The sequence below is a fragment of the Octopus bimaculoides genome, chromosome 18 (assembly GCF_001194135.2).
Source record: "Octopus bimaculoides isolate UCB-OBI-ISO-001 chromosome 18, ASM119413v2, whole genome shotgun sequence".
Taxonomy (NCBI): domain Eukaryota; kingdom Metazoa; phylum Mollusca; class Cephalopoda; order Octopoda; family Octopodidae; genus Octopus; species Octopus bimaculoides.
Genome location: NC_068998.1, coordinates 27,546,728 through 27,559,609, shown reverse-complemented (window position 1 = coordinate 27,559,609; position 12,882 = coordinate 27,546,728). Strand labels below are relative to the sequence as shown.

At 32.5% G+C, this 12,882-nt stretch overlaps 1 protein-coding gene across 3 annotated transcripts in view; it reads left to right on the top strand.

Annotated features, from left to right (window-relative positions):
- The window catches only part of LOC106876439 (phospholipase DDHD2), a 64,816-nt gene that overhangs the window by 19,164 nt on the left and 32,770 nt on the right, over window positions 1-12,882 (top strand). For 2 of the 3 annotated variants that reach the window (XM_052974487.1, XM_052974486.1), the window contains exons 2-5: window positions 2,173-2,505; window positions 4,578-4,928; window positions 5,368-5,555; window positions 7,803-7,946. In XM_052974487.1, the coding sequence (XP_052830447.1) occupies window positions 2,173-2,505; window positions 4,578-4,928; window positions 5,368-5,555; window positions 7,803-7,946 (1,016 nt within the window). Of the gene's footprint in view, window positions 1-2,172; window positions 2,506-4,577; window positions 4,929-5,367; window positions 5,556-7,802; window positions 7,947-8,219; window positions 8,259-12,882 lie in introns of all 3 variants that reach the window. The other variant, XM_014924984.2, reaches the window with a different exon arrangement.

The following is a 12,882-nucleotide window of genomic DNA, read 5'->3' as shown; positions in this document are numbered from 1 at the left end:
TATATATATATATATATATATATATATATATATATATATATATATATATATATATATTTATAAATACACACACACATATATACAGATAGAGAGGCAAATATGTTGTTGAAAATGCGCCTAAATTTGGAAAACTTGTAATTATTTAAAATACATTTATTTACATACATACCGAACTAGTTTCAACAATATTTTTTTTTGTTTAATAATGGTAAAAGTTTAAAATTATAAATGAGAAAAACAACTTTGAAAGTTTCAATGTTGAGAAGTAAAAATGTTTCAGTGTTGACAAATTAAATTGTTCATAACTGACAAATTTAGAATTATGAATTAGGAGGCCAGGTACTGGCATTTCAATGTTGACAAGTTTAATGTTCATAGCAGTCAATAATATTAAAACTGTACTTCAGTTTGTTTGAATGTACAATGTTCATTAATGTTAGTAGAAATTGACAAGAAATGAGTTTCATCAAAATTTCAGTCATACTGAGTTAAGAGGTAAAAAAACAAGGGAGAAATGAAGGTAGTAAAAAAAGGGAATTTGGTTTACAGTTTCTTTGATCCTCTTTCCATAGAAGCTTTCGCTTGTAGCGGTATGTTTTGGAATCAGGTGTATTTATATTTTTTTGCTCGATTGGATCTGATTTTTGATTTGTTAAAATACTGCTGATGTCTTGTTTTTCCGGTGGTCAAGTTTGTCATTCTGCCTGGTTGGCTTCCCTATGGGGAACGGTCATCAGTCGTTCCGGTTGGTTGATTCTCTTAAAGGATCATTTCCTTGTATTTGCTGAGGTTCGGTTTTGATTGGTCTAGAGTTAGGTGACGTCAGTAACTGGTTTTTGTAAAATTTCATTGGTCTAGAGGTAGGTGACGTCAGCAACTCGTGTCTGTATGGTGAGTTGGAGTTGCAGTTTCAAAACCCAGGCGGAAGACTGTTACTAAAGATTTTTTAAAATTGTTTGTTGTTCCTGGTTATTTTTTTGTGGAGAAATTGAGTCTTTTTTCCTTTTTCTCTTTACTGTTTTTCCTTCTTTCTGAAGGATATTCAGCTGTGATTTATATTTTTTAATGAGTATGCTTTCCTTATTTAAACAGAATTAGGTTGAAGTGTTTCTGGTGCATTGATAGAGAGATTTAGTATTTCGGGTTTATGTCTACAGGGCATTGGTCTAGGTGCTTGCTTACAGGAATTTTCCTAGTCGTGGGGTCCCGGATTTGTTGCCTGTGCACTGTAAGACACACTTAAAACTTTATCTTGCATATCAACACACCATCCAAGGAACATGGAAGCATACAACATCATCCACTAAAACATACCCCTCCTTATAAAGGACCCGTGAATGAAAAAGGCACTGGAAACACATAAGATTATTAAAAGCAAGAGACAACCACAATCCCTGAAAAAGTTACTCACCAGCTCCAAATTACCCACCAAAAATACAACCCCACTAGTCAAAAAGTGCAACCGCCCTAACTGCGGAACTTGCATTTTCCTTTTAGAGGGTTCAACATCCAAATTTAAGTCAGGTCGAATTTTTACCATAAAAAAATCACTTCACCTGTGCTTCGAAGAATTTAATCTCTGTTGTCAAATGTGAAGGGTGTGTTGGTGACTACATAGGTCAAACTAGCTTAACTTTGAAGGATAGACTTACGGTGCACAGGCAACAAATCCGGGACCCTATGACTAGAAAAATTCTTGTAAGTAAGCACCTAGATCAATGCCCCGTAGACATAAACCCGAAATTCCAAATCTTCCCTCTCTATCAATGCACCGGAAACACTTCAACCCAATTCCGTTTATAAACCTTAATAATTACTACCTTCCTAACCACATTAATGTAAACAAACCTATAAATACTGGCAACATACACCATAACTGTATAATTTAAGATAAAAGTGGGAACATTAAGGCAACAAACAGAGAAAACAGGAATAATCAAAATAAGACTATTTACTATAATATGAATAACCACAATACTCTAATTAGTAAGGCTAGGAACAACATAGTAAAAGAGAAATCTATTCCATGAATGAAAATACTCTGAATACAACCCAATTCTTTACCAAAGCATACAACAAGAAAACCATTTGGATGGTAGTTTAATAAAAGACACAGTGATGAATAACCTGTTTTGCATTATTATATGAAGTTTCAAATTTTTCTTAATGCAGATGAGGAGGCAGAGGCTGATAGCTTTGTTGGACAGAATGTACCAGAAAATTCCACTTCTTCAGCCAGTCAGCAAGCAACCCCTTTTAATATGTTTCAACAATCTAATTCTGCAAGTGTAGACCCTTTTTCACAAGTTGGTCACAATCTTCCTTCTACGTCACAACAGAAGACCATTCCAAAGACGGATGCTCCTGTAATGTTTACATCAGCTTCTTTTCCAAATATGCCATCTGTTCCTCAAAAGCCTCCCGATCCTATTACAACAAGTTCTGTATCAGACAGGAGCAAACCACCAACTATGTCACCTTTTACAGTTAGTTCACCAGAAACTAGTAAGATTTTTTATTTACCTATAATCCAACATATAACACAATCATTTGTTCAATGACTTGCATGGTAATTCATTTACTTGTTGTTTTTGATTTTGAGTGTTTTTTTTAGCACCACTTGCATTTAAAAAGAAATGAAAATTTCATTTAGCATTTGAATATATATTTTATATATGAGCATAGGCATGGCTGTATTGATCCTGGGTTTGATTCCAATGCAATACTTTTGATAAATGTCTTTTGCCTAAACCTCAGGCTGACAATGCCTTATAAGTGAAATTTAGTATATGGAAACTATGCTGAAGCCTGTCTCATATATATGTAATGGTTAAAAAGTTGCCTTTGAAATCACTTAGTTTTGGGGTCCATCTTTCTGTGTGTCACCTCCTAGGGCAAGTGCTTTTTTGTTTATTATAGTTTCAGGCTGACTAATGCTTTTTGAATAAAATTTAGTTGGTAGAAGCTGTTGAGTGTTGTCTGTCTTTATGTTGATAGATTGACACCACTTCAGCTGTGATCTATTATAAGCAAAACATTTGACAATTGTTTGATTTGTGAAGACATATAGAAAAAAGTACCTTCCTTGGAAAACCAGTAAGGGTTGCCTTCAGAAAAAGTCTAGTCCAACCCATGCCAGCTTGGAAAGAGTGGAGTTAAAAGCAACAATGATATTATGTATACTGTAGTATTTAAGTCTTTATAAGGTGGATAGCTCTCAAAAAAATGAGATACATTTCAGCTGCACTTAGCTATCCACTAAATAGAAATAGATAAAAGAAGTTCTAGAAGGACTGGCATCCATATAGTAGACTGAAAAACCTTGAAAGCACAGCCCTACCATGGCTTCAGTCCTGTTAAAGAATATGAAATTTAAGTTATTGGTCTTTACTCTTTATAGGTGTGTTCAAAATATGATCTAATATGAAACGGTTTTTTTAAAGTACTAGAGCAAGCATTAAACACTACATATAATTCTTGTAGTTAAGAAATATATAACAGTGTTATTTCATAATAAGTTAATGTTTTCGTACTTAATGCTGCTCCTCATTAAAAAGTTAACTGGAAATGATTATTTAAAGGGAAAATGATATCAATGGCTAATTTTGATTATGTCAGCATGTATGAGAGACTATTTTGATCATGTTCCACAGAAACTATGACCTCATCAAACAAACCTGTTGAACTAATAATGAAATAATTTCTCAGTAAATTTTCAAGAAAGTACTCTGAGTAGTGCAGAAAATAGAATTATTTAGAAAACTCAGAGACAGTGAGAAAAATTAATCATTAACTAATATTGCTTTTTCTTCTCTGCATAATTATTGTTTTTTTTTTTATGATCCTTATAGTAAGTTAACATAACTTAATTTTTGTTTTACGTGGATAACATCTCAGAATTATTTCATAATAATTGTTTTTGTATCTGTCTGTAATAAAAAATAAAAAAAAAAAAGATTGCCTGATATCATTTGTTGAAATTTGTGTCATGTTCATAAAAATAGATCAGGAGCAAGTTTATAATAAGATAGGATTTCATATTTAAATGAAACAGCTGACATAACAGTGCAACATTATGAATCTTTCAATCTCTCTCATGAATAGTTAACTCTACCACCACTCAGGTAATGTAATTTAAGAAAGGCAAACAACCCTTCATTATTATTTAATTTGTTTTGCTTGTGGCCATGACAGAATCTAGATAAAACATATGGATTCTAATATCAGTAAACTATTAAGGTGGTGAGCTGGCAGAGTCGTTAGCACGCTGGGCAATATGCTTAACAACATTTTGTTCATCCTTATGTTCTAAATTCAAGTTCCACCAAGGTCAACTTTGCCTTTCATTCTTTTGGGGTCAATAAAATAAGTACAAGTTGAGCTCTGGGGGTCAATGAAATTGATTTCCCCCCTCCCATAAAATTGCTGACCTTGTGCCAAAATTTGACACTAATATCAGTAAACTATTATTTAATCTAGAATATTTCTAGGTCCGACACCAGAAAGGAAGGTTTGTAGACTTTGTTTAGTATTTCAGTGACTAGTTTTTTTTCTTTTTGTTTTAATTTTATTTTCAGCTTCAACTCCTAACAGATACAGACAAAAAGGCCCTTTACGATATGCTCCACCACCAGTTGAAACTTACTCTCCTGCACATCCAAAGAGTTATAGGGTACAGTCACAAGTAGGTCCTCCTCCCAAAGTCGGAGAAATGCCCATGTACACATCTACTTCCTCTGATCCCACTATGTTTCATCAGAGCCAACAAATGACATCTGTTAATTATCAGCCACCAGTGGATTGCAACAGTTCATTTTACCAGCCAGTTCAAGCCCATTGGTGTTATTGCAAAAGAATTGAAAACCGTGAAGTTTGGTTTCCATTTTCAATTGTCGATTCAATTAGGCTGGAGACTGTATTCCAGAATGGTAAATATATTAATGCTTCTTTGGAGGATTTTTATAATTTCTATTACTTTCAGATGTCTATTATCTAGCTACATGTTGTTTTAGAGTAGTGGTTCTCAACCATTTTTTTGCCTGTGGACCCTTTTAATTCCTATTTTACTCTTCTGGGCCTCCATAACCATTCAATGGACATGGAAAAATCCTACTGTATTTTTATAATTAAATATTATTAGGAATTATATAAAAAAAAATTTTTATGTTTTGTGTATTGTAGAAATAAAGGCAATTTTATTGCACATAGATTTTAACAACAAAATCTTATACAGACCCCAGTTTAGAACCACTGTTTTAGAGTTTTGATTTTAACATGTTCAGAAGTGTTCTCAGCTCAACCTGCATCTTTGTCTCCCAGTATATCCAACAAATGGTAATTATTATATTTATAATTTCTGAACCACAGGTTGTGCTGACGGTGAGGTGGTTGCCACTGATGGTGGCCGTTATGATATTCAAGTGAATCAGAGGATTCGTAAAGCTGTCTATTGGAACGAAGATCATACCCATGTCCGTCGAAGTACTTGGTTTTACAAGCGAGAAGGAGACAACAAATATGTGCCTTATACTGAAGCATTCGCTCAAAAACTTGAGGTGAATTTTTATTTTACAAATTGCGTTTCTGAATTTTATGTTGTTGTAAAAGAATCTTCAGCTATAGTCCCAAGTTGACCAAAACCTTTTGAGTGGGTTTTTGAAACAGAAACTAAAAAAAGCCCATTTGTGTGTGTATACACCCAGACCATGCTAATAACTTAGGATTTCTCGGTTTTCTGTGAATCATTTTTGATAAAACTTTTCCCAGCTGGTTTGTACACTATGGCAACACCATTGTTATGTTTTCATTATTCTGTGTAACGTCCTTTTTTATTTCTGATTCTTCAGTTTTTGGGTGAACCACGCTAATAGGGTTTCGCTTCTCTAAGAACAATGAGACGTGGAAAAGGCCTTAATGATGAAGAAAAGTCTGTCATCATCGAGGAAAGTGCTAAAAGCACCTCTCTTCATGTCATTGCAGAGAAGTTAGGTCGTTATGTGGATACGGTTAGATGATTCCTGAAGGACCCTTCGCTAAGGAAGAAACAATTCAATTTTGGGACTTCCAAGACTGTGACAGCTATGGATCTAAGGAATATTGACCACAAGTTATGTGGGAAATCTGAACAAACAAGCAAAGCCATTTTCGCTGCCTCCAGACTTCCTCATGTACCGAAAACCACCAGAAATTCCATCCTCAGGATCATGGCTTCTGTGTAAGAAACCCTGAAACTGCCTCCTTTAACGCCCCATCATTGGAGTTTAAGGCTTCAATGGGCCCAAAAGTACATGATGTTAGACATGAGGTGTGTTCTTTTCACTGATGAAACCAGGGTGACCCTTGACGGACCTGATGGTTGGGCAAATGGTTGGGTCTATTTTGGAGATGAGCATCACCAACGTTTACGTCAACAACAGGGTGGAGGAGTCATGTTGTAGGCTTATCATTGGGGACAAACTAGTTGGCCCAGTTAGGGTGCCTGGAGGGGTTAAAGTGACTGCAACCGCCTACCTCAATCTCCTGAAGGAGGTCTTGGCTAGATGACATACTGCTGTCACTTCTAAGGAACCTCATATTCATGCATGACAACACTTCCTTCCGCTCTGCTAGGACCACCCAAACATTACTAAGGTCTTATGGCATACAATGCAAAAGGTTGATGGTGTGGCTGCCAGCATCTCTGGATCTCAACCCTCTAAAAAATATTTATGGGCAACCATCAAAGCTGCAGCAGAGGCAGTCCATCCTGCTGTTATTAAGAAATTGACAGATTCCATGACTAAAAGGGTACACATGTAGAAAAGGTACACATGTGGCTAAATAATTCATTATGTCAATAAATGTTATGTTATTATGGTTTTCTGTTAAATATAAACTCAATGTATGCTTAATATGTATTATTACCCTTCAAAAAATGTCTGGATAGGTTATTTTCATTCAAAAGCTATTAGTGTGGATCACCCCAAAACTGAAGAATCTGAAATAAAAATGAAAGGATGTTACACAGAATAATGAAGGCATAACAATGGTGTTGCCATAGTGTTCAAATCAGCTGGGAAAAGTTTTATCAAAATTGATTCACAGAAAACCATGGTGTGTGTGTGTGTATATATATATATATATATATATATATATATATATATATATATATACACACACACACACACATATCTATGTGTATGTTTTCATGTCTCCATGTCTTGACATTATCTGCTAGTTGCAACTTAATGTTATTGGTCATACAACCAGTATTGCTATCTTCTGTGAAAGCATGCCCAGCCATTGTGTTTGTATTCAAAGGACTAGGAAATATTGCCTTACTTGGAAAGAGATGAAGATTGCAACAGGAAGGACATCTGGCCACAAAATCTGCCTTGATGAATTTCATCTGAATCCTGCAAGCACAGGAAAGTGGACATAAAAACAATGATGATGGTTGTGATGACGGTGTTGTTCCCTTCCTTTGGGATATATACATTATCCCAACTCTTTTAAGATTCACTTATTTAATATTTTAAAATAACTTACAAAAGAATATAACAAACAAGAAATGGGAATGAACATTCAAAAATATGGAAATGTTTTGTTTGTTATCTAAATCTAATTCATTGTTTTTTTTTGTCTTTGGTGCAAAGATGGCTGAATGGATCAGAGACTTGAACAATGGAACAAGAATTTAAAGTATGAATCCTCCATTGCTAGATACACTTTTGGGCTCCAAATTTCTGTTGTGCACTGATACTTAGTGATATTGGGTGTTTCAATTAACAGATCAAGAAGATATTTTTTCTTTGTATTTTCAGGAAGAATATAAAAATGCTATTTTGAACAATTTATGGCATAAAAAACTTGAATTTCCTGGCGGAGAAACCATTGTCATGCACAATCCTAATGTGATAGTTCATTTCCAGACTTCCTCTCAACCAGATGAGTGGGGCACTATACATGTATGTATAATCTTACCTTCCTTTTTATCTTTCATTTCTATTTCAACTGCATCTTACTTTATATATTTCCTATAATGTAATATTGTTGTCTGTGTGTCTCATAGACATTTAGAAATCTGTAATTTTTGACACAGTTATCCAATTTAATTGTCACTATTCATATATTTTTGTTAATGTTTGAAAATCCATGACTGCCAAAAGAAGAGAGGAGAGTGTAGAATTTATTTGACTTTTTAGGTTATGTTTTATGCTTTAGTTTATTTCCACTTCCAGTTGTCCCCGTCTAATGAATCCCAATATGCCGGGCTACAGGTATGTTCGGCACTTGCAGCTTCTCTTGGCCTTGCTAGGTGTCATTTTTCTCCCACTTATATTCAACATATATATATATCAGTTCTGTGTGTTTGTGTGTATTCATGTGTGTACTTGTGATACCACAAGTATTTTTCCTTTAATTTGTGTCACTAACTTTTCTCTCTTAGATTACACTCTTTTTTAATTAATGGAGATATACACCCTTATTAGCTGTCAATTCTGTTTGATGTTGCTATTGCTTCTGTTAGATAGATTTATCACTTCAACTTAGTAGTACCAAAAATCAGGCATAACCACATGTAAACTTTTTAAAGTTTTCCTTAAATATTTATTAAATGGTAGCAATATTAGAAATAACTAGGTAAATTATTCTCAATCATATTACTTTCATTACCTGCTATTCATTTATAATTAGTTGTCTAATAGAATGAATTCAGAAATACAATTACTGTAGTGAAATAGCTAAATCTTTTTTATAAATGGTACTACTAAGGTATTTGCTTTAACTTGTATTTTTCTTATTCAGATCATGTTCATACTAGTTATATTCCTAATATAGTGTGTGAGTGTCAATAGATTTGATATTTCTCTAAATGAATTTTTGGTGACTATTATGTGAAAGAATCTTTTATAAGAACCATTTAACTTTGATATGTAATGAGATGAAATATTTAAAGATCTTTTACCAAAACATAGACAATGGTATAGTTGTAAGAGTATTGGACTAAATGTCTTCTAGTATTTGTTCTAGCTCTTTGTGTTCTGAGTGCAAATTCTACCAAAGTCAGCTTTGCCTGCCATCCTTTGGGTTACTGAAGTATATATGAAGAACTTGGATTGATTCAGTTCCTTCAAAATTAAGGTTTTGTGTTTAAATTAGAACTTATTATTCTCTTAGACAAGTAGCTAAATTAAAAGAAAATTAGACAATCAGGTGCAGAAGTGACTGTGTGGTAAGAAGCTTGCTTACCAACTACATGGCTCTGGGTTCAGTCCCACTGTGTGGCACCTTGGGTAAAATGTATTCTACTCTAGCCTCAGGCTGATCAAACCCTTGTGGGTGGATTTGGTAGATGGAAACTGAAAGAAGCCTGTTATATGTATGTGTGTGTGTCTGTGTTTGTCCCCCACCATCACCTGACAAACGATGTTGGTGTGTTTACATCCCTGTAACTTAGCAGTTCAGCAAAAGAGACCAATAGAATAAGTACTGGGCTTACAAAGAATAAGTGCTGAGGTCAATTTATTTGACTAAAAGGTGGTGCTTCAGCATGGCCACAGTCAAATGACTGAAACAAAAGAGTAATCAGAATTATTTCGTATAATTGTCACTGAAACTCTGTTTTTGAATTAGTTTCTAGTTGTAAGGTTTTATTCATCTCAACCTAACTTCAAGTATTTCCTGTATTGACTTATGAAAATGAAATTAGTAACCATACTGAATCCTCTCCAAATTGGATTGAATATACTTGTATTAAATGCAAATTGACACTTTTAATTCCTATAAAACTCTAATTGCGGCTTCACTGATATTGAAAATAATTATTTCATCATTTAAATCGTGCATTATTCTTTGTTGAGAGTTTCTTTTGAGTGGAGATTTTTTGTGCATTATTTCAATGATATGGTTCGTTTTCTTTTTGCCTAAATAAACAAATATGATTTAACACAACAAAGTTTATAAATTAGTAAATTCCACAAATGTAAGCATATTTAGCTTTTTAAATTTTTTTGGTGAAGGAATGCTTTACTAAAATTCCAAATCAAACTGAGAGCCTCTGACCAATTAAACTGAATATGACTTTCAGTTTCTTTAGAACTATTAGTTATCTAATATTAATGAGTCATCTATTTGATCACATGCATCACCTATATAGGACCAGAGGAAATTGCAACCTTAATTATAAAAGCAATGAACACATTAGATTAAGTACTTTCTTCTTTTAGTCATATATACACACATATATATTCTAATACTTCTTTGGTTGTTAAGATACTCCTACTTGCTACAGTCGTCATCATCATCATCATCATCATGAAAATGGCATAAGTTCAAAATAGTTTCATTTGACATTTTTACAAATGTTCAAATACTGATGAAAGATATTTCCAGTTCTATAACTAAAATAATATGTCCTGTATTTATTTATAGATGTCTTGATTTAGTACCAGTTGAATATTTACTAAATACTGTAAAATATTAGAGTGGCATTTTATTATAATTGGAAACATCTAGAGTATTGATTGGGGGTTGTTTAGAATCTTGAAGAAATAATCAGCCTAGAGAATACTGTTAATATGGAAAAAGTTAAGTAAAGTTTTACCATCATTTCATAAATTTACTTCAACGTATGATAGATTTGTAACTAATGAGATACAATTACACTTTGCAAATTGACCTTTGTTCAGATTTAGTCGCTGCCTGTTTTGTCATTCATCAAATATTGATAGTTGTATGTTTAAGGTAGTTTCTCTAGAAGTGATTCCAATCTTATATCTGCTGAGTCATACTAAAGTGTTTTACAGACATTGTGTTTCAAAAAGAGTTAAATATTTTCTTCTTGAATTATTATTTTATTAGTACTGAAATTTCAAACTTTTCTTTTACATTTGCTGCTGTTTTATACCCAAATTTCTTTCTTTTGCATGACTATGTATTAGAATGATTGTGTTTCTGTATCCTTTTCTTTCTTTGACCAGAGAGAATTCAGTTTCATTTCATTTCACTGTTAATATTCTTTGCATGGCATTTTATTTTGCTTATCCTATACATTCATAAGTAGAATTTTTCATAAACATCAGTGTTCATCAAATTTAAACATTTTATATAAATATATCCTTCATTATTCATGTCAATTTTGTAACATGTTCATGGTTAACATATTTCCCCTCCACTTTTAATTGTCTATACCATTTGAAACTTAAACCCTTTGCAGCTAGCTATGCTTTATACTCTGTTACTATCTTTTTAAGTTTTTTTTTTCTTGCAACTCCTAACGGGCTTTTGTTTTTTCACACATTATTTCTGTTAGGTTTAAATTATCATTTTCTAAAGTTGTTATTTAAAAGAGTATTAAGACATTTTCATATAAAACTGAAATGTTATTTAAAACTAACTTTTACTGCTGTTTAGTTACATTGCACCTTACTAAATGAACAATAACATAAAATCTATATTATTTACTTTTACCACATTCTATAAACTTTGCTTTTCAGTGATTATACTACTCATTATTATATTTCCTAAAAGTCTTTCTCTTTCTAATCTTATAGCTTCTACCTTCAAGGTCCTTTCAATCAAGTTGTAAATTTAGTTTTTATCCTTTACCTTTCAAACTCTATTGATATATCTAATAGAACTACAGATGAGATGGTAATCACTCTGAATATTTTACACAAGTTCTTATGTGTATTTCTATTTATACAGTCTGGAGTTTAATATTACTTAATTTTTCCCCTTTTTACCTCTTCACCTAAGATACATTCACACCTCCAGGCATGCTTAACTGGTTAAATATACAACTTTCATTAAAATAACATAATACTTTCCCCTAAACTTTACCTATTTATGTTGGCTACTATTACAGACTTTATTTTTGCTCCCATTTCATGTAAAAATCTTTTATATTCAATAAACATTGATTTCATAAATATCAGTATTTATTTAATAGTAAATACAAACCTAATTTATATATTATTTTCTTATTTTGGTTTTGTTATTGCCTTAAGAAAAATCTGTTTGTAAAGTTAAGCTATTTATATTAGACCAAAATTAATTTCTTTTTAACTATACAACATTTAACTCACTCTATTCACTTAAAATGATTTAGTGTGAAAAATAATTTGTAACATTTGGTAATTGCTGAATATTTCCTTAAGACATATTATTTCAGAAAAGATAGTTATTATTCTAGCCTGAAATTCCCATATATATATATATATATATATATATATATATATATATATAATCCTTATCAAAAGTCTGAATGCAGTTTGGTATTTTTCTAAATATGTTTTTTGATATGAAGATAAAAACTAATTCTCTGTTCCATATTTGCAAGTAACTGAGTTTATATATTATATATACAAGTTCATAACTCACTGATGTTCAGTTATGTAAGTCATTATGCAATGAATGCTCCTCACCATAGCTAGTCTTCAGGCCAAGACACTTCAATGAAGTTTACATTGTCTTACTTCCTGCATCAGTGTAAACTTTATTGAGGTGACTCAGCCTCAAGACTAGCTATACTGAGGAGTGTTCGTTTTGTAACGACCTACATAATTAAATGTCAGTGGGTTATGAAAAATTGTAGCCAATATTTTCCCTCTACCACTCCTTATATTTTGGGGTTTTTATTCACATTGTTAGCAGCATTAGCTGCTAAACCATGAATTGTATAGAAACAATCAGCTAATCAATTTCTCTAAACTTTGATATGGGAAAGAGTGTGTAACCTACAATGCTAGTAAATGTTATCATATACTGTCCACTTTTTGTTATCTATACTAGCTGCCTATTACTTGAAGTTAACTAACTTGGATCCCTGGATCATACTTAACTACTGTTATGTGTGTATGTGTGTGTGTGTGTGTGTATGTATGTATATATATATATATA